The following is a 23307-nucleotide window of genomic DNA, read 5'->3' on the forward strand; positions in this document are numbered from 1 at the left end:
ATTTAACTTCTTATTATGGGAATTGTCTTAAACATGGATTATTTAGGAAGCAAACAGGATGTCCCAGGATGGGTTGCATTATTACTGTTTACATGATGTTGCCAATAAACGAACACTTCCTTTCATAAGTCTCCTAACAAGACACTGCTTACTTGCAGGGGTATTTTACATATCAAAAGCTACCAAACAACAAAAAAGGGAAAGGTAATTTGTATTTGTAAAGGGGTTTGTTGTGAATATGATTTACGGACAACATTTTTCAATTGTTATCATGCCCGTTTTGTATAATCAACCCTTGTTCCCCCATGGGTTATTCACGTGCATTTTTATAATGAGAAATTTGGCAGATCTCATCTCTTTAGTGCATCCTGAGTGCCCACCACAAGCTGAGGATCATGTTCTGCCTTGTTTACAGCTGACAGTGTTATTATTCTCATTAGGACTCTGCTTTCTTATCATATTGTTGTGTTGAGCGAGCCTTTTCCTTTCCGTTTGTGTTTCCTGGCAGGGCTTTTCTTCCCTTATTGACAGTTAGTAAAAATATGCATTAATTTGGAGTTTAAAGCATGTATCATGGTGTCTCTTTGCTGTGTTTGCTTGAAGTTGATTAATGATAGAACCTCACTTGGGGTCGTCCTCTGGAGACTTGCCTCACAGGTTCTGCATGTTAACTAGAGAAGCAGAACACACAGCCACCGGTGATTAGCCCAGCCTCCAGAAGCTCAGTGGGCTGATAAACCACTGTTTTGCTTTACACATGCTTATTTCATTTATTTATCTGAAGATTGTATTAATCAAGCTAATGTGTCACTGGAGAGCATTTCTTCTAAATCCCAAGAAGAAACCAGAGAGAAGGAAGGGCTTTCTCTCCCCCTCCCCCCACTGAAGCCAGTGTTCTTAGGCATGTGGGCTTTTAATTTTACTTGGCCGCAAAGCTAAGATTCATAGTACAACTTGCATCTGTGACAAAAGGAAAAGGGAAAAAGAGGAGATGCACTCAAGAGCGTTTAGAAAAAGGGCGTTCCAAAATGCTTAAAATCTCTCCCCTGACAAACACATTTGCTACGTATATGTGGCAAAAATTCTCATTTAGTTGAAGAGATTATATTTTCATGTTCTCTGACACATTTGAAAACAGAATTATAATGTCTACAAAGTGTTTTTGTTATTCATGTACTTACTGTACAAAGCTTGAATGTCCTTTGAGTAGTTTGTTCCTGCCCAGGTGGGTTTAAAGAAAAGAGAGTTAGCTGTCCACGAATACTACTGTGCCTTTTTTATTTTCACAGGCACCCTGTGCATGTCAAAGAAGAACCATTAGATCCAGACGAAAATGAAGGCCCGCTATCTTTAGTGACAACAGCCAATCACAGTCCAGAGTTTGATCAAGACAGAGATTATGAAGATGAAAATGTAAACGAGGACATTGAATGAGTATGTCTGTGGTTGTGATCCTGCAAATGAAGATCATGGGGAGGGAGGAAAAAAAAACATACTTCAGCTGTGAAATCTCTCCCCAATATTGTACAGTCCAGAAGATACACTTGGTTCATTCTGACAGCTATCAAGTATGTTAACTCTTAGTGCCATCAAGTATCCCATTTGGGAGTATTTTTGATTTTTCTACTTTTTGTTGAGAAACAAAACAAAGGAATTTGTACTCTGTGCATTGGATGGACTTGTTTGGTACTTGGGATTCCCTCTCACAGTCAACGTCAGTGTTGTAAATTTGTCAACTGATTCACTTAGCCACAATTTGGCAGCAGACTTTGGACTGCAGTTCTTCCAATTTGGGACACTGAAGACATCGAGCTGAGCATGTACACATAATTTGCAGATCAAGCCTTTGCCCAGATTTTAAGGATTCCAATGGACAACCTATTTGCACAGTATCGCATGTTGATTATCACTGCCTTTACTTTTTTTTTGCTTCCATTTGGGATGGGGAAGTCCTCTGCGTGTGTGCATACCTGCACATCCACGTCTGTGTATGTACTGAAGAGGAGTCAAAAGAAAATTATCCCTAATTTTTGTAGTGTATAGATTTTGTGTTCCCCCTCCTCCTTCTACACCATTTTAAGTTCTGACCTCAGGCCTCCACAGGCCAGGGCCTTTTGAGGCTTTAATGTTTTCTGTACTTTTGTGATGAATGTTAATAGGTGTTTTTATTATACAAAGCTGAATGTCCTTTGAATTGTTTGTAATTATTTTTCTGTCATTCATTCCAGTTTCCTTCAGATTGCCATCATGTTTTCTTGAGCTATGGAAAACATTCCATTTTGGGCTATATTCTCCCCCCCTTGGAAAAAAGTTCTCAAATGCTGCTGTAAGCGTGTGTGGTTATCTTCCAACAGAATGAAAAGGTAGTACTGCAAGAGTGAGAATGAAAGAGAAACCAGCATAGAAACTGTAGGGTTTGGTGCAAATTCATTCCACGAAGCAGTCTGTGTTGTTGTCATCACCATTATGTGGTTTTTTAATTTTAATTTTTTGGCAGCAGTGGTAAATATTAACTATCGCCACAAAATTGAACAACCTAAAAAAAATGCAGCACCTAACAGAATGTATGTCAAAACACGAATATCACAACTGTTAGGCTCTTGGCTTTTTAACATGAGTTTCTTGGCCATCAAATGTATCTGAAATTACCCACTTGCGTACCTCTACTTGTATTAACATTCACATTCGCAAATAAGAATTGTAGAGCATTGCACATGGTGATTCCCCCCCCCCCCCAGTCAAAACAACAATTCAAGGATTGCTTGGTGGGATCCATTTGTTTGGATATGAATTCAATTTTGAATATAACTTGTTGGGAAGTCAGTAAGGTCCACTGGTTGTAAAGTGTTCATTTAACTAGGCAAGTTCTGTTACTGCCGTTAAGATCTTTATGCAAAATTGCTCCAACCAGTATCAAAAACCAGTAACAATTAGTTACAACCAGTAACAATTTCAAAAACCTGTGGGTAACTTAGCACTGTTGGAAGTTGAAGTGTTCCTCAGAGCAAAGGCATGGCAGACAGCTGCTATAAGAACGACAATACCCCTTGATCACTGGACACCTAAACACTCTCATTCTCCAACCATTTCTCTGTAACACACTTATTTATGTCAGACTATAGCTTTTTTAATTTCAAAAGCCTTTCAGATCTTAATTTATATTCTACTTCGTACCTTTCCCCTGCCCCTAAAATTACCAAAGATATTACACAAAGGTAAATTATGTTCTCTGTTATATGCTTTATCTTATGAAGCCAAATATCCTCTTATTGTTGATCAAAAGAGGTGAAAGAATTTAGAAGCAAATATCAAGTTATGGGCTACGGCTAACCTGAGAAGGAAAACTGCTCCTTTAGAGTACAATTTAGAAGACCAAGCAGATGGCTGAACCAAAGTTGTTGTTTTTTATTTTCTAATTTGAGTTCCTTTACAGTGACCAAATGAATTTTTGCAAAAGGAGAGAGAACTTCCGGGGCTAAAGCTAGGGAACAGTATTAAGTCCAAGGGAGGAGCTATAGACAGCATTTGAGAAAGGAAGAGGATAGTGTGTAAGGAAACAGATGCAGTAGCCAGAAGAGCTCCCCCGACTGAAACTGGACCATATGATGGTGTCTCCAGAAATTATTTCCTGGTCTTTGGCCTTTGGTCATTTGGTCTTTGGCCTTACAAATCCTATTCACTTTTGTTAAAAGCTAATGCAAGGTCAGTTTTGTTTTTAAATTTGATTTATCAGTGCACAAGGATGTTAGTGATTGTTATGGTGATGTTCTTTTTTTTACCCTGCTTTGAGTTTTGGTCAGCATCTTTCACGTGAAATAACACTCCTGTTCTGCCCCTCTTGTAAGCTTTGGTACCATTCAAGTCAATAGGAGATTTGCCATTAATTTCAACTAGAAGAGAATTGCATTATTTTGCTGATAGTGAAAAATTCTACATTTCTCCCCCTCCCCCCCAAAAAAAACTCTGCTTTTTTTTTTTTCTTCCTCTCATTTAAAAGGAGGGCAGTCTGTGGTCATTTGAAACATTTTGAAACTCATATTCAGGCAGCTCCATGACATGCAGGAGGTAGCCAGGTAGGATCACAAGAAGGTATCCCTGTGTTTCGAAACTGAGTGGTTTTGCTGGCTAGCTTGGTATTCAAAAGGGGATAAAAATCTGGTAGATTAGTTCATTCTCAGCATGTGTAGCTAGACATGAGTAAAGATAACAGCATGAGAAACTGTTAGTACGCATACCTCAGTTCAACCTGTTAGGGAATGAGTAAATAAAATTTTTTAAAAAGCATTTCACTCATTTGCACTTAGTTGTGTGTCTTGCATGCATAGTCTAAAGACTGTAGCGAAATAATAAAAGAGAAAAGGAAATAAAAAAATTAGACTGACCATACCTTGCAGGTATCACTGCCCTGCAGAAGAACCAAGAGAAAAATCTCAGGCTTTACATCAAGCAAACTTCACTATTTTTTACAAAATTTCTGATTCTGTGTCCCTTTGGATAATAACAATTGCTCCTATAGGGTGGGGTTTATTATGTTGTACATATATAGCCCAATGTGTCTCTGTGATCCTTTTGTCTTTTGGTGGGTGGGAGGCTTGGGTGGCAAGGGAAGGAAAAGGGCGGGAAGGGAAAAAGGTCCTTTTTTAAAAATATCATTCCTCAAAAGGAATAATGCATACCTGTTTGTCAAAACACCTTTTGCTTTTTGTGCAACTGCTTTATATTAACTTTAAAAAATGCTTTGAAAAAAAAATCCTGCTGTATGTAATGGAATTGCAGAATATGCTGCACATGTATTTTATTTAGTTATCCTTGCTTTAAGACTATTGGATGACATTTGCTGACATGTGGGAGAAAATCCCGGACTCTGTTTTGGTTTGGGCAGATTTTTTTTTTCTTTTTGGCTTCTAAAATGTAACATAGTTGACAGATGATTTTTCCCCCTCTGTTATGGATCAAATCTTTTTGTACAGTTTTGTTGTTAAGCTGTTTTTGTTTTAAAAAATACTTTCCCCCTCCCCCTTCTGTTATCTTCCCACTGCCTATTTCTGGCTGTCTTAAGAAAAGAAAAAAAGTTTCAAAAAAAATTGTTTAAAAAAAGTTTTCTCCTGCTGCAGTAAATACTTTGCATGATGAATTCCAAGGTCACACTTTCAAAGTTTATCAGTGAAGTAGTGATTAATAATGGAGAGTGTCAAAATTATTGAAATTTTGTATAAAAAAATACTTTACAAGGTGCCAAGATGTAAAGACAATTTGTTACATTTTTGTTTCTTTTCTCTCTCAAAAAAACATACATTATGAAAGTACTACCACGTAATGGGTAAACCGTTGGCAGGGATGAGGGTTAAAGCCTACGTTAGCGCCACACACACCATTCCACAGAATTCTTTTCACTACTCCTGCCAAACTGATGATCAGTGCTTTTGAGCTTTGATCCTCTGTTTCAGTGCAGGCAGAAGAAAGAACATAAGAAAGGGTCTTCCTTGACAGGGACTTAGCAGCCACACAGCTTTCTGCTGCAATCAGAGATCTTTAGATGGGGGAGATGACCACCACATGCAACCTCAAGGGGTGGATGGGGTGGATCACCCCTAGGCAACCTCTTGCCCCTTACTGGTGAAGATCCATATCCAGAAAACTCTTTGTGCAAGGATAATCCCTTCACTGGATCAGGATAACACAGTTCAAACACATAAAACTTACTGGATTTCTACAGTTGACCAGAAGCAGAAGACAAGGGGAGGGGGTAATCGAGGCTTATGTTGAATTTTTTTTTTCTTTTTAAATTCTCCCTTAGGAGAATCCAACCATAATACCCATGATAAAATATGGGGGTGGGAGAAGTAAGTGGTGGGGAAGATTATGATTCTACAAATAATACAGATCATTAGATATTTTATATATAGTATATATAAATATATCAAAGTTTTAAAAAAATAATTTTGAACTATTGTAGTTTTCAGAATGCTGACAAGCTACGTTCCTTATAGCATGGAGAATGTGTTTTAAACTCTTTTGCAAAGACTTGGTACCTTTTTGGTTAACTTACTCGAATGGAGTGTTTAGATGTTGCAGAATTAATTTCTCATTCTATTCTTGAGGATGACATTTGCAGATCTGTTCCACATTTTTAACAAGCCCAGAGTAGGTGACAAGAGATCTCCTTCCCATAAGCCTTGATGAAAATGGTACAGTCCAGACCGTTCAGCATGGTGCTTCATGTGTATGTGCTGCCAGTAACAAGATTCTCCTTTTGGTTTCTTTTTTAATTTTTTTAGGCATACCAAGAAACTCATTCTTTACATCAACTGTAATTCCATCATTCCATGTCTGTTGATGCAGACAATAAAATGTTGTGTAGTCAGTACTTATTACTGACATTATAGCATTCTCTAATGCAATAAAAGTGCTGGTTGTTCACACTGGTGATACATGTTGCCATGGGCTACGTGTTTTTGCTTTTCCTGTATGCTGGTGCTTTGCTCTAATCCACTATACACCTGATCTGACACATGGGAGCGGCACACTAGCAGGTGTCACTCAGACACTTGCAGCCTCAGTGAAGTAACCTCGGTTGGAAGCCATAGCCCTTCAGCCACTCAGGTGCATTTTTGGCATATATGGCTGCGATCCTAACCACACCTTCCTGATAGTAAGCCCCACTGAACAAAATAGGACTTACATCTGAGTAGACCTGGTTAGGATTGTGCCCTACAGTGCATAAAAGTGCGTAATGGCACTGCCATGTCATCATAAATCCTGTCTTGATTAAGCCACCAAGGTGTCGCCACACTTCCACTAGTGACATTAGGCCAATTCATTGAGAGAATACAGCCCAGTTCTTCATGCTGTGGTGCGTGACCACCAAGAAACAGCTCGGGCTTCTTAAAATGAAACAAACAGGTGTCCTTAAGAGGCCCAGTTTGACAAATCTCTGAAGTGTCACATTTATGCATAAATATGTTTCTAACAACCTACGCTGGCATACCTGGGGGGGACAAGATGGACAGATGCCAGGCTGGGACGGCGGTGCCATGCTACCATCTCCATCTAGCTGCCTTCGGTGTCCTTCGGGGAGAAAAGCAGAATATAAATCAAATAAATAAATAAATACTCCCTCGCACCACTCAGGCTGAAAGCACAGAGACGTTCTGAGGACTAGGGATGCAGTGCGCTGCCTCCCCGACCCTCCAAAGGCCTTGTAAAGGTCTCAGAGGGCCAGAAGACTTCCCTAGCCCTCAGAATGCCTTCTAAAGGCATTAAAAGGCATCTGGTTTCCTCTGTGAAACTGGAGGTGATGTTTTTTGGCTCTCTGAGGCCTTTATAAGGCCTTTGGAGGGTTGGGGAGGGAGTACGCTGCCTCCTAAAGAGTGGCAAGGGTGGCAGAATGCTGTCTTGGCCCCAGGAGGTACCGGAGCCAGGATCGCCACTGATAGCCTAGAACTTCTAGCAAGCCCAGAGATAAAGACAAATTGTAGAGACACAACCTCCAGTATTGGTGCAGTTGCACAACTTCTTTGTGCATAGATCAGCCCTGCAGGGTCACTTAGGACGGCAACTCCCATAAACTAGAAAGGGGGGGAGGTGTTCAGTTCTGGCATGCCTTCCACTGGAATGTCTGCACCAGTAGCATCCTTGATAGTTCTCTTTTTGATCCTATTAGTATTAGTATTTCTCTGAACCATACCACATAATTACAGCCCAAATTATCTGCATTCACTGTCTATATGCTTTCCGATGCAAAGTGTTCTTTTTCTGCTTATGTGATCTTCTGATTATCTGCTGAGTTACCCACAGTCCAGTCAAATTAACAAGGTTGCAAGTCATGCTGTGAGCCAGCAGCAATTCCATGATTTTGGTAGCATTGGTCTGGCTCTTTGGTATGAAACTGTTAAGCCTGAATGATGAAGGTTTGACTAGAGCACAGGTACTTCTAAAAATTTCATGGCCAGCACACCAAGCCCTTCAGGGGTTTCATAACATCACCATTCCTCCAGCTAAATTTTAAGGACGGAACAGGATCCTCCCATCTTCTCCGTTAAGTAAGCATACATTTATTTTCTCCATCAAGGAAAATAAAAAATGTTAGCATTAGCATGAACCAAAATTTCAGAGAAAAGCATTTTCATGAATAATTCATTAAAGATTTCACATCTGCAAGATTAGTCATACAAATAAAATGCTAATGTCAAAAACATGCACCATCTATAATATTCTCATCAAGCAATCTTTTTGCATATAATGATAAATGCCTGAATTAGCAGAAATGATTTTATAAAAAAAAATTCTAACATTAAATAGATGGGGAAGGTATGTTAATTCACATCAACACATACTGAACTCATTGATTTTTTGATCAGCTGATCCAACAGGGATGTTATCCACAGAAATTAATAGGTAATGTGCTTTGATGACAAGAAAACACACTAGAAAATCCTTCCTTCTTATATATGTATATATAAATAATTACTAAAAATTCAATGATATGTATATCTTGCATTATGAAGATCCAGATGCACATACTGTATTTGTCTCACTTGCCAATTTTAATGCAGGCAGTAATCTATCTTACTCTTGTTTATAAAAAACAAAGTTAAATTATCGTACCTGCATCATAAGAACAGCCCCACTGGATAAGGCCATAGGCCCATCTAGTTCAGCTTCCTGTATATCACAGCTGCCCACCAAATGCCCCAGGGAGCACACCAGATAACAAGAGACCTCATCCTGGTGCCCTCCCTTGCATCTGACATAGCCCATTTCTAAAATCAGGAGGTTGCGCATACACATCATGGCTTGTAACCCGTAATGGATTTTTCCTCCAGAAACTTGTCCAATCCCCTTTTAAAGGCATCCAGGCCAGATGCCGTCACCACATCCTGTGGCAAGGAGTTCCACAGACCAACCACACGCTGAGTAAAGAAATATTTTCTCTTGTCTGTTCTCTTTCCAACACTCAATTTTAGTGGATGTCCCCTGTTCTGGTGTTATGTGAGAGTGTAAAGAGCATCTCCCTATCCAGTCTGTCCATCCCCTGCATAATCTTGTATGTCTCAATCATGTCCCCCCTCAGGCGTCTCTTTTCTAGGCTGAAGAGGCCCAAATGCCGTAGCCTTTCCTCGTAAGGAAGGTGCCCCAGCCCCGTAATCATCTTAGTCGCTCTCTTTTGCACCTTTCCTTTCTTTGCATCATTCCTTCTACTCCCAGCGTTGGCTACAACTTCAGGTAATGTATGCTGCCTTCCAGTTCAGTAAGGTTCATGATGCTTCCATGTGCTGTACTGTATCTTGATTTTCACACAGAATCCAACTGGACTTGCCATGAATCCCATTGTGTGGTCGAGCTTTTTAAAAATTAAAATATAAATAGCTGAGGGAGCATCAATCAAGGGCTTTAACCCTTTATCCCAGTAACTGTTCCAATCCAGATCAGCCCCCTCTCTTGGCTGCTATTTACATTAAAACAAAAAACAAAAAAAACACACAAAATCATACAGATCAAACATGATTAACACCATACCTAGTTTGGCCCGGATCCAAAGTGGTTCTTTAGGAATGCCCAGTGTAGCTAAACACATTTTTCCTTCTAAACAGCAGACTACCCACCATGCCATCTTAAAAGCTGGCTTTGAAACTCTGCTTTTAAAAGAGATTTTCCCTGTGGCTTGGGGGGGGGGGGGTCTCTTTCAAGATCCAGAGCACCCCTGAGTACTCAGAAGTAATTGCAAGGTTCTTTGGATCCAAACTAGCCCTGGTGGTGCCTTCAGAAGTAAACAGAAAAACCACAATTCTTCCTTTCCTGTTTCAAGGCCAGGTAGGGTTGCCAGCTTTCTAGTGATCAGCATCCATCTCCAGGAGGCTATCATAAGAACAGCCCCACTGGATCAGGCCATAGGCCCATCTAGTCCAGCTTCCTGTATGTCACAGCGGCCCACCAAATGCCCCAGGGAGCACACCAGATAACAAGAGACCTGCATCCTGGTGCCCTCCCTTGCATCTGGCATTCTGATATAGCCCATTTCTAAAATCAGCAGGTTGCGCATACGCATCATGGCTTGTAACCCGTAATGGATTTTTCCTCCAGAAACTTGCCCAATCCCCTTTTAAAGGCACCCAGGCCAGATGTCGTCACCACATCCTGTGGCAAGAAGTTCCACAGACTGACCACACGCTGAATAAAGAAATACTTTCTTTTGTCTGCCCTAACTCTCCCAACACTCAATTTTAGTGGATGTCCCCTGGTTCTGGTGTTATATGAGAGTGTAAAGAGCATCTCTCTATCCATTTTATCCTTCCCGTGCATAATTTTGTATGTCGCAATCATGTCCCCCCTCAGGCGCCTCTTTTCTAGGCTGAAGAGGCCCAAATGCGAATATAATATAATCAAAAGCAGCCTTGAAGATATTCAGGTATTTTCAATATTACATCCTGTAGAGGCATGGGGGAATCTTCAGAAATCACTCCAAGGAGAGTCAGCAACCCTAAGTGCAAGAAGGTGAAAAGTCTGAGGATGAAACACACATTTTGGTGAGACTAAGATGCAGAAAACAGTAACATATCAACCAATTCTGGCAGAGATTTCAGACATGTCCTTTATTAAAATAAAACTTTATTTTTCACTGACTGAAATGGATGCTTAACCAGCTTGTTGATCCTTTGCGTAATTGAAATGATGCTGAATGAGCTATATGAAATCATAAACGATTGCTCAAGAAGAGTCAACACACAATTTTGCACTAATGAAGCACCAAATTAACATCTCTAGAGCATGGCACCGTATTGTGAAATACTATGTCATTTTCATTGATTTTAATATTGCCATAAGGAGTGTAAATGTAAATGTTTGTTACTACAGTTGTTGTTGGCAACCTTCAGTCTCGAGAGACTATGGTATCGCGCTCTGAAAGGTGGTTTTGGAACATCGTCTAGTGTGGCTGAAAAGGCCAATTCGGGAGTGACAATCCCTTCCACAACGGGAGCAAGTGCAGTCTGACCCTGGTCTGTCTCCCTGGCTATGGGCCTTCCTTCTTTGCATCTTAGCCTCAGACTGTTGGCCAAGTGTCTCTTCAAACTGGTAAAGGCCATGCTGCACAGCCTGCCTCCAAGCGGGCCGCTCAGAGGCCAGGGTTTCCCATTTGTTGAGGTCCATCCCTAAGGCCTTCAGATCCCTCTTGCAGATGTCCTTGTATCGCAGCTGTGGTCTACTTGTAGGGCACTTTCCTTGCACGAGTTCTCCATAGAGGAGATCCTTTGGGATCCGGCCATCATCCATTCTCACGACATGACCGAGCCAACGCAGGCGTCTCTGTTTCAGCAGTGCATACATGCTAGGGATTCCAGCACGTTCCAGGACTGTGTTGTTTGGAACTTTGTCCTGCCGGGTGATGCCGAGAATGCGTCGGAGGCAGCGCATGTGGAAAGTGTTCAGTTTCCTCTCCTGTTGTGAGCGAAGAGTCCATGACTCGCTGCAGTACAGAAGTGTACTCAGGACGCAAGCTCTGTAGACCTGGATCTTGGTATGTTCCATCAGCTTCTTGTTGGACCAGACTCTCTTTGTGAGTCTGGAAAACGTGGTAGCTGCTTTGTACTACAGTACTTTGTTGTTTAGTTCCCTCAATCCTCAAGGTAACTAAAATAATACTGTAAACAGACAGTCTACTGTATAGAGTTCTGCCCTTGCTAATACCACCGGACTCACACAAAAAGTCCAAAGTTAAAAAAAAGAAAAAAAAAGAAAAGCCTGTCACATGTCTGGAAGATACTTGGGTTTCTTTTGTTTCTAGAGAAAGGGAATTCTATAACTGTAGTAGAGCATCTGCTCAAAATTGCCTCAACTGATGGTGGGGATACACACTCACTGTTCAGATGTAGGAGGATGTTCATCTCTGAGTTTAGAGACTAAGTAGGTGCAGAGGCTGAGACTGTTTGACGACAACAGTGTTCCAGTTCAAACAGAAGTCAGCAAGTTCAACTGAACCATGAAAACCACAGCCATTAGCCAACCAAGCCATTTAGGCTTGTGGAGTTCAAATGTGTGGTGTTTACTATAAATCCAATCCAAGGCAGCAAGTTGTGGGAAACGTGAAGGGAGGAATGTATCTCTCCTCTTCTTTAGTGCCTGCAAGGACCTATGGATGCCCCACCAAATGTAGTTTTCCCAAAGAGCAACTGCCACTGCAGTCATCCTTGCAAAATTTATATTTCCCAGGGACCCCTTTGGCCTAGTCGGGTGCACTACTACGTTGCATAATGTCAGGCCTCTAAGAGACCATTCTCTTCCTCCCTCCCACCTGACAGAAGGGTCAGGCCCATTAAGTGGCAGCCCATTAAGTGGATGAGACAAAAGGGTTTGGGAGCTCGCAGAAACTGACACTGACTTTGCCCTCATATCAATTCCAATCCCAATCGCCCTGCCCACTGTTTTCATTGGGGGAAAAAATCATCCACTGACTTTCAAAGGAAGTTATCCCCCCCCCCCCCAGCAAAACAAGCATGCAGGCGGCTGGAGCCCTGGTAGGAGCAAAAGTGCTAAAGCCCTACTACACCCCTGTACCCCCACGTATGCTATTTATAAAAGAATTGGAAAAACCCACCACACCAGATGATGCATTTAGTTGGTAGTAGTTTGGCCCCAAGATATTGTGATGTTAATTTACTGCGCACTACAGCACAGCTGGTCTTTCATGGCTGGGAAAGGTTGTCTTCTGTATTTCCTAACTTTGTCTCCTGCTGCTACTGCTCATCATTTTGTATTATTATTTGATTTTATTGTTTGTTTTTAAACATTCAATGTTTCTTTGGAGTTTTTTTTTTTTTTTTGGAAAGCAACTCAAGCAACATAAAACAAATGTAAATATTCCAGGACCATGGAGGAGCCAGAATAGCCTTCAAGCAGAAACAAGCCATGCCCTTCACTCACAGCCTCTCAGTGCTTGATTTCATACAACAAAGACTTCAAAGAGTCCCTTCAAAATGTACAGAATTACAAGGTAAACATAGTCATTGATTAAAACGATCACTAAAAAAATTTAGCATCCTAAACAGATGGCGCCTCGCAACAAATAATGTCATAACCTGCTGCTCAACTACAACTAGTAGTTACACATGAAGGTAATACATGAAGATGAGAAACCTGTGTTTATCTTCTGGGTGTTAATATTGTCCAATAGGGCAGTTCTTCTCTCAAAACCCTCAGTGACAAAATTCAGATATTAATCTGTGTATTTCAGCTCTGTAGCATTCAACAGTGCCTTAGATGACAAGTCGCTGAAATTCCTTCAGAACATAATGATCTGTAACAGGAAGGCATCCTCCCACACACTTCCTAGATAATGTACACCAAGAAAAAAAATATATAAACCCCGAAGTAACTATTTCTGCAGAGTTTTCAGATGCAGCACACATAAATATGTCAACAGGCTGTAAGAATACCTTATTTCTGTAACCACAACAAGAGCAGAGATGGAAGTGCTTAGATAATGTCTTGCTTCATGCAAGGCGCCCTCTCATTTCTGCTGACTCTCCCTTCATGCTGCAGTCCAGTCCATGCCTTTTCAGAAAGTATCCCTCCTGTTAAAAGTGAATTTGGGGGGGGTCAATGGGAAGGAGGAGGTAGGCAAGCATGTTTCCAAAAGATTATCTCCACTTTCCCAGCTCTAGATCCAACCCAGTAATTCATGCAACAGTCCTAGAAGTCAAGCGCTGTATCACTGTCTCTATATCACAGATGGGAGGGAGTCTAAACTGAGAAAGAACAGCTTGTTTTAAGGGCACCTAATCCATTGTGGCAGAAGTCAGATTGGAACAATGGAGTCGGTACGTACTCTTGCATTGCAATCCTATGCATGTGAACTGACATGGATCAAACTCTGTTCAATGCAATCACTCCCAGACCAGCATGCACACGACTGCATCCTTAGTCACCATATTGCCATATTCTTAAACAATAGCTTCCATTAAACATCTTTCAAAATGTATGTACCTGGGGTTAACCATAAGGCCCGCAGGCCAGATGCAGCGCCCCAGAAGCAATTTATCTGGCCCCCATTATTATTGGGCTTTCCCAGCATGATAATTGGGCTCTCTCATCGCTTGAAATTGTGAACAAGATTTGCACATTTTCTCTTCTGTCACTGGCAGGTACAGTAATGAGTTTCTACATGAGAACAAAGTACTTATTTCTGGCCATCATCTGCTTAATAACATCCCTGCCTACTTAATGATGTCACTTCCAGCCCACAGCAGGCACCACAAATGTTATTCAGCCCACTACACGAAATGAGTTTGACGCCCTACCATAACTTGTCAACAAGACTTGAATGCAAGGCTTGAACCACACATTTCTGAATGAAATGCTGTTGCAAAAACATTTGGTGGACTCAATGCTTTCTGATTGTGGTTATTTAGACAAACTCTCCGGCCATATTTTGTAATCACAAAAGTCTGAAAACCATTGTGCCTTCAAGTCCTAATGTTAATTTGAAGGAAACTGTCCTTTTAAAGATTAATTCCACTCAACGCAATAACCATTATTTACCAGAGTTTGACGGTTTTATCACTCATCATTTTAGCAAATTTCCATTGAAAATGCTAAAATGGTTCGTCATCATAAGGCACGTAACTGCTTTAGCTGTAAAAATGACCAACACAAGTGCCTGTACTCAAACATTAAATTATACTGTAATTAATAAAGACAGTTAAACTGTCGACTAGCAACAGCAATTTAGGTAGCCACATTTGATTGGCTATAAATTGTAACTACATTAACATTCCAGAAATATTAGCAATATGGATTACTTGATGGAAATAGGTGCTGATCACCAACACTCCTATTTTACAGCAGAAGCCCCGGTCATGTTGGCCACAAAACGGTGGGCGAAGATCACACCGGAGCACTTTTAATCTTGTGAAACAAGCAATTACAAATAGTTGCATCGATTTGTTAAAAAGCTTTAGGTGACATAAATTGTTTCCTGTTTAGCTTCTGGCTCCAATACATAAATGTCACCGAGTCTAATATTAATTAGGGTCACGGAACAACAAGGGTCAGGCTGATGTGGTTGACTATCAGGACTGCGTCAATCCCTTTGTATGCAGAGAGCTGAAGCTTCTTTCCAAGTCCACATTTTCTTAAAAAAAAGAAAGGAAGTGAAGCTGACAATTGAAAAGAGCTAGCATCATCCTCTGCATTAAATTTTTCAACAAGGATATAGTTCTAAAATCTTAGCTGAGTCATAGATTTGCCAAGTTAACTTGGATAATTCTCTCTCCCTAAGCCTCATTTCCCCCATCTTTAAAAAGGGGGTAATAAATTATGTTATAATGGTTGCTATTAGGAAAATATGGGAGGACTGTATAACACCCATAGAGGCCTATCTAGACATTACACTTGCTATAGGGAGATGCATTCCTGCAGTCAATTCCCCCAGGTCACCTTCCATATATCTGTATCATTTGCAAGTCAGGGAATTGCATAAGCCGCATTGCCACTGCTAGAAAACACTGTTCCCTTGGATTGCAGACAGGAAAACTCACGACATGATGAACCCACTTGTGAATGGTGCATTGTACAAAACAGCGTTTTGCGGTGGTTCCGCTCATTCTTGGCTGACAGATCCCAGATGGTGGTACTGGGGGACTCCTGTTCGGCACTTTGGCCTTTAGACTGTGGGGTGCCGCAGGGTTCTATTCTGTCCCCCATGTTATTTAACATCTATATGAAGTCGCTGGGAGAGGTCATCTGGGGATTTGGAGTTGGGTGCCATCAGTATGCTGATGACACCCAGCTCTATCTCTCCTTTCCACCTGACTCCAAGGTGGCTGTCTCTGTCCTAGAGCACTGCTTGGAGGCAGTTGGGATCTGGATGAGGGAGAACAAGCTGAAATTAAATCTGGACAAGACAGCGGTCCTCCTGGTGCAGAAATCCATGGTGCAGGTGCTGGACTATCACCCTGCTCTGAATGGGGTTGCACTCCTCCTGAAAGAACAGGTTCGCAGCTTGGGGATTCTTCTAGACTCACAGTTGCTCCTGGATGCCCAGGTGTCAGCTGTGGCCAGGAACGTCTATGCCCAGCTTCGTCTGGTGCGCCAGCTGGCACCATCCTGCTTCCATTCTTATGTGGATACAGAAGTTAACCTCTTTGCTCAAAGCAACGTGAGGTACCCATGTAACCACCTGGAAGGCAGATCTTGAGCTCTGCCACTATCGCCTGCAGGAGCAGATTCCAATGCAGGCTTGCGGTGCACATCTCCTTGTAAAGGCCCAAGTGTTTGCAGGATGGGGCACCCAATTCCTAAATGATACTACAGAATTTCTAAACAATAGTGTTGTTTGTGAACCGCATGATTACTTTAATGCCATATTAATTTTGTGCTTCTGTGTGATAAATTACAGATCCTTCCATATAACACAGAATTCCACACGGACGTAAAATAATCAAAAATACCGTTTATAAAAGGACCCTTTTCCTTCACAAAACACACACACATCATTGCTGCATGTGGAAATTAAGCTCATATTTATGGTCTGGTATGCATTTGAAGATTTCTATGTTAATATTTTTTTAAACCTCCCCCCTCCCTTGCTAAACAGAGCTGTGCAGGTTGTTTACCTAGCATAAATCAAATGTATCATATACCCTGTTTTCTTTAGATTGGCGGGCAATCTCAAAAAATACTGTAAGGTTTAGAGGAAAAAAAACCTGGAGAAAATTTATTAAATATGATTTTCACTGTAATAGAATATTAATGGAACCCAATGCTCATTTCCCATTAAGCTGATCTCTTTTTAATACACACATGCTTTTTATTATTTTGCACTCAAGCGAAAATTCCACATTCAGAAAGTTTCCATCTACTTAGGAATGTTCCTCCAAAGGCAAGCTAAGAAAAATAGAGCTGGGGGGGGGGGAAGGGATAGGGAGGGCAAAACAGGCAACAAATGATAAGAGATGGTACATCACAGATAAGATAAAGCAACAACCAAAAGTGCCAATGATAGAGCAAAAGGGTAAAAAGCATTCATCCCAGGAAGGGAAAGTTGCACTAACAATTACATTTTAAATCCTCCTTTCTTACTCTGCTACTGCATAGATGAAAGTGTTTGATTCGCAACCTAAAGAGTCAGTAATTACCACTTCCACATTGAAAACTATTTTGCTGACTAACCAAAGTAGATAAGCGCCAAATTAAAATCTCTAATGAAATTGTAAAACATTTTCAGAAGGTTTACCAGTGTTGGGAATTCTTCTAGCCTAGTTCAAAAGGGGCTCCTGCTTGGTCAGACCAACAGTTCAATCCTATACATATCTACACAGAGGCAAGTTCCATTGGGATTATTGGAACCTACTCCCAGGTGTGTACAGGATTACAGTCCAAGGATCTCCTCTGATCTGACCCTCTCCAATTATTAATAAACCGAAAATGAAGAAAAATCTTTTAGGAAATTAAACAGATAGCAACATGCCTGTTGAACTGTGACTACTGCATTTGACTACTGAATACTCTACACAGGTACTGGTGACTTAGGGTGCAATTCAATACATCTGGGAGCAATCTCACTGACCATGGTGGAATTTACCTCTAGGTAAACATGTATAAAATTTGTTCTGTTAACTAGCTTAATGCTGCAATCCTATATACACTTGGGAGTAAACCTCACTGCATCTTACTTATGAGCAAACATGCATAAGATTGCACAGCAGGAAGAAGGTTCTCAATAGCAACCTGGCCAAATTTCCTCACAGAGCAGGCCCACATCCAGGTTTCTTCTAGTCCAAGAAAGGGAAGAATCTGGAGGCTGGGCTGCACTTGAGAGCACAGTGCACATTTAATTCACTACCCTGAAGTTGCAGACCTACCATTAGGTCCGATGGGGCAAATGCCTCAGGCGTGAGCCTCTAGGACTCCATGGAAGCCTCTCTGAGGCTCCCAATGGGTTTGGAAACTGTGCTTATGGAAGCACAGTTTATAGTGTTGGGGAACCTCAGAGAGGCTTTCCCGACGTGGGCTTAGGTTGCGCATGGCTCAGGTGAGCAAAGGGAGTGGATTTTCGCACGGGGGGGGGGAGTGCCATCGCAGACCTCCACCCAAGGCGTGGGGTTAGGGAGATCTGCCACTTACACGCTGGAATACAACAGCGCTGGGGAAATGGTAACAGAAGATTATTTTTTGTTTCTTAGCAAGCCTGGCCTTAATAGCAGGTAAAAGGAAACAGCTAAAGAGCCATTGTCCTCTCAAACCTCCCAGCTACAGTGCTTCCCTTCCCAAATTGGTGTCCTCTTCAGTGGTATAGCCCATAATGATTGTGTTGCCCCGGAAATGATTTCACAACCGGAAGTGACATAACGCCCAGGCTTTTTAAAAAGTGAAAATTGGGAGGAACCCACTTTCTCTCCCCTGCAGTTCACCACCCACTTGCTCTGCTGCCTCCCCCCAGTCAGTGGCATAGCTAACGCATCTATCTACTACCTGGGGTCAAACAAGATTTTGTAGCCCTCCCCCCGCATGACAAAATCAAATTTAAGTAAATGAATAAAAAATTATTGGTTCCATGCTGCATCATAACAACATCTCATTGGCACTCAGAACAATCAGTCTCATAGGTCAGTTTGGAGGTAAGCAAATCCACTTTTTGTTCCACAAGACAGTTGTGTTTTCATTTTCTGGTTAATTTGCCATAATTTTTGAAAGAATACAGATATTCCAATGCAGTTTGTTTCATTGCACTCTGCATTAAATTATCTTTCCAATGATATATAACATGATGGTATTATTCATACAGACCAAGTTTTTCACAATTTTGGTCACTAGTGTCAAGCTCAGCTTGTTGCCCCCCCTAAAGCTTGATACCCGGTGCAACTGCTACCCCCTGCACCCCCTTAGCTGCGCCACTGGTCCTCTTATCTGAGCAGGCAGTATTACTGTGTGCCCACTGCTGACTTGAAGATATTGGACACCACACAACATAGATGTAGAGGACACTGACCAGTTCCTGTACATCAGCATCTTAGAGCAATTGCTCTGAGAAATGTCCATCTAATCCCTAACTGAAAGCGGGAACGATGAGGACAGGTGACCTGGGGAATTAAACTGTTGGACCCAATTATGTATCAAATGCAGAAGTATATGAAGCTACCTTCTGCTGAGACTAACGATGGGTCCATCTAGCTCAGTGTTATTTACATTGGAAGCTGCGCTCAAGGTTTTCAGGCTTGCCTGGCCTGACCTGGAGATGCCAGGGATTGAAGCTGGGAATGTATGCAGGCAAAGCACATGCTCTGAGCAACAGCCTTTTCTCCAAAATATGTCGTTTCCTGCAAATTTGCCTCCTGGGATGAGGCCTTGCTAGTCCACCCTTGAGCGAAATTAAGACTTTCTTGGATTGCAACGCCAAGACATCCTAGTGGCTGTTGTAAGTATATGATGTTTTCTGTATGCATTGCAATCCAGCACATGGTAACACAATCGGTTAGTGAAAGAAATTAATCAAAAAATATCTTGTGAAATAGCTCTAAACAAAGTACAGATATTTTTTATCAGATTTTCATCAGGCTTATTCAAGGCAGTTTACACTGACAGGCTGTAGTAAAGGAGGAGAAAAATGCTCAGGAGTATTAGCTGTAAACTGGACGTTGGAGCTGAAAGTGTTCATTCGTACACTGAATGTTTGTAAGTTGCGTAGATTCGGTTGTCAGCACAGGCTGAACGCTGCCTAGTGAAAGTCTCAAAATCCAAGCCACCACTGGAAAAAAGAGCCAGTTCTGCATGAAGAAATTTCCCCCCTCAGCCTCAATCCACTTTTGTTGTAGTTCTAGGAGACCAAGTACACTCCACATGGCTGGCCAAGCAAAGTCTGGAAAGGGGTAATTAATGAAACTGAAGTACTACCATTAATCTCCGGGTTCTATGTCAAGTAATTTGGAGCTCCAAAAGAAGGTGAATATATGTATGGATGTGCTGTGCAGGATCCCACAGCCTTGCTTTAATATAAAAAAAGAAGAAAAATCATCTTGGTTATGTGAAACAAAAATTGCCTTAGCCACAAATGCTAAGTTCTATTTTTTCACCTCATTTTTATTAATCACAATAACCTTATGATAAATTTTCCTTATGTGCTTTCAAAGGCGGGCACAATTTTAATTCTTTGGGAATCCTGTGAGCATGCACAAGACAGTGGGAGTGGTTTAAGGCTGCTCTGTGAAGTTTTAAGAATACGGTTTCAGTTTCGCGATCACAGCCAAGCCATTCCCATGACACTTACTGCCGCTTGTTTATAGCTTTAACATTTCCAGAATGAGATTTTGAATTGCTAAATGCAAAACAAAAACACAAGGTAAAAATCAGATGATGGGCTGCTTACTGCAAAGTTCATTTCACTTCCAAAGTCCTTCTTTAATTATGAAAGCCGAAGAATCCATTTCCTTTGGTGTGCAAAAAGGTGTGTAATTAAACCATCAGTATAATACCTTTCTACATGTAAAACCTGCACTTATGAACTTTAACTGCTGAATAAAAACTCCTATTACATGACCATTAAGTATTATGAATAAAGCGAGTCATTGTAGTACTTGATTAATTTTTATGCACTAAGCTTTGTGTTCAGCAGAAATTTGATTTCCATTGCTATCTATACCCCAGAGGCTTATGGGGCTTTGTGGTTCAGTCTCCCTTTCCCTCCTATTAGCTCCAAACTCATTCCTACTTCACTTACAGTCTAATCTTAACTCAGGAAACTACAATCTCTGCTTACTCGCTCTTTGCTTTCCTGCTTCCCATTCCTCCTCTTCCCTTTTCCAAATGTAATGCATCTTTCTTGCATATTTACAGTACAATTATTATTATTATTAACAGTATTTATATACCGCTATTCAACTAAAAGTTCACAAAGCGGTTTACAGAGAAAAATCAAATAACTAAATGGCTAAATGGGAGTTTATACTTGCAAGGTGAAAGTTCTTCATCACACAGAGAAATACCATACTCAGGCATGCGCATTTCCTCTACATTTCAATATGGTTACACATTCAAATGCTTATCCCAATGTATATTCTATTGCAATGGCAATCACCTGGCTGTAATCCAGTTCAGATAAATGACTTCTGCCTTTGGATGCACACCTGATTTATGCTCTCATTTCTCTCCCCCTCCCCCCCCAAGCTGTCATGGTGGTGCAGGAAATAAAGTTTCAAGACCTTGCTTTCAGAGGCTCTGGACTGAAATGATCAACTCTCCCAGAACTGAATTGAGAAACTGACCACCAGAATCAAGTTACCATCATCACTGCCCCTATCCTTTGTAATAAACCATATTCATGTGTGCATTTGTTTTTGACACACGGTGGCATGAATTTTAATACTCACGGTTAAAACCTTCCCCATTTTCATCTTTAAAAATGCACTTCAGTCTATGCACTGAAGGCAGGTAAAAGGAGGGTGGCTTTCCTCTCCTTGTGTGTCCTGCTGTTCTGCTGCTAGATAAATGTTTGGTTCAAAAGTCCTGATGAAATTACCAGTCAAGCTGCCTCTCAGCTCCCCTCCATCGTTATGTTTGTCTTAATCAGGTGGCTGGGGGAGCAATTTTTCATTTGCAGCAGGTGGTTGTTTACACATTAGATAAACTCCCATCCTTAGCAATCCTTGGCAGGGGTGTCTGCATTTTGCTTCAACATCTGCTGCTCGCTCGCTCTCTCTCGCTTGCGCACTGATCAAGTGAGCCCCCCTCCTTCCCTCCCTTGATGGAAATGATTCCTAGTTTGGATGAGCTGAAACACAAATGTCATGCTTAGTGGCAAACATTTGCATTGGGAAGTTAAGGACATGGTAGTAATTAATTTATCCTGTTCTGCTTTCTCCCAGCTCCCACATGCTTGCCTCCTTATTCCTTTCTTCTGTAGATAGAAGCAAAGCTGGCCCAGTGGCCTGCTGCTTCAGTAGGTCCACACTCCAAAAAAGCTCAAGGGGTCTTCTCAAACACCAGCATCCCCTTGTGGGTTTGGCACCTGCTGCATAATTAAATGCATCACTATCTTTTAAACCTGAATAGGTTCTTTGAAGATGGGAGCACATAAAGTTTCCTGAGTCAAACTATTGGTCCATTTAACCCTGTGCTGTCTGCACTGGCAGTGACTCTCAAGGGTTTCAGACAAAGATCTTTCCAGTTCTTGGAGATACAGGTCTAGCCTGTTTATCCGCCAGTTTGGAACCCATGGATTAAACTCACTGTGGGTTCCAAACTCGGGGTGGAGCACCTGACCTGAGTGCCTGGACACAACTGGAGGTGTTCTCTGGTTGCATCCAGGAGACTTTCTTAGGCGTTGGAAAGGTTGGAAAGGCACTTCTGGTTTTTACGAAAAAACTTCCCCAGGCCTCAGGAAGCCTCCAGACGCAACCAGAAGGTGCTTCTGGTTGCATCCAGAGGACAGGTAAGACCCAACCTGTGGATTTGTTTATCCGCAGATTTTGACATCCACAGGGGTTCTGGGAATGGAATTCTCGTGGATGCTGAAGTCAGGCAGTACCAGTAAAGGAAACAGTATCTTCTGCATGCAAAGCATGTGCTCCATCACTGAGCCAGAGTCCCATTCTCTAAATGTGGAGGAATTCATGCACTGAACAGAAGTTTTGACCCTTCACCAGGCATGATGTTGCCGCAATTCCCAGCCTCACCTCCTTTCTTTCTCCCTCTTGGAATGGAGCACCATCACTAGAGTCTCAGTTATCATATTCATGTATACATACATATATGCATGTAACATCTCCTGCTTTGTGATGGGGATACCAGAATCTCACATCTGCGTCATTAAGCATGCTACATGCAGGGTCAGATCCACAATGGTGCACACGCTATAGCAAACTGAACTTCAGCTTTCAAGCCCTCTCATCTGCAGAAAGGAAAGTTTTGAAACAAGCTTGTTGCATTAGCAACTGTTACCCTGCACATGCCTGATCTCGTCTGATCTCGGAAGCTAAGCAGGGTCAGGCCTGGTTAGTACTTGGATGGGAGACCGCCTGGGAATACTGGGTGCTGTAGGCTTATACCATAGTCTTTTGAGACTGAAGGTTGCCAACCAACCAGTTGCATTAAAACTTGAATCATGACTTCAAAAGCCTGACATTTTGCTCTTGGCTACCAGTGTTCTCCCCTCTCTAAAGCCAGGGGGTCATCCAATCATACTGATTGGTGAGAAATTTTCCCAGGGGCTAGGGGACAAACATCCTCTTAACCCAAGGAGGCCTGCAACAGTCAAAATTCCCCCTACAGAATGCAGCGTAGCCCACACTGGCGCCAATGAATCACCGCAAAGTAATT

At 41.7% G+C, this 23307-nt stretch overlaps 1 protein-coding gene and 1 pseudogene across 11 annotated transcripts in view; both read left to right on the forward strand.

Annotated features, from left to right (window-relative positions):
- Nucleotides 1-6408, forward strand: part of FOXP1 (forkhead box P1) — a 642114-nt gene extending 635706 nt beyond the window's left edge. For all 11 annotated transcript variants that reach the window (XM_066617522.1, XM_066617523.1, XM_066617521.1 and 8 more), the window contains one exon: nt 1290-6408. In XM_066617522.1, the coding sequence (XP_066473619.1) occupies nt 1290-1434 (145 nt within the window). In that variant the 3' untranslated portion in view covers nt 1435-6408. The remainder of the gene's footprint in view (nt 1-1289) is intronic.
- A 16506-nt stretch (nt 6409-22914) lies between these two features.
- Nucleotides 22915-23031, forward strand: LOC136642567 (5S ribosomal RNA; annotated as a pseudogene).
- The last annotated feature ends 276 nt before the right edge of the window (nt 23032-23307 follow it).

Source organism: Tiliqua scincoides, chromosome 2 (assembly GCF_035046505.1).
Source record: "Tiliqua scincoides isolate rTilSci1 chromosome 2, rTilSci1.hap2, whole genome shotgun sequence".
Taxonomy (NCBI): Eukaryota; Metazoa; Chordata; class Lepidosauria; order Squamata; family Scincidae; genus Tiliqua; species Tiliqua scincoides.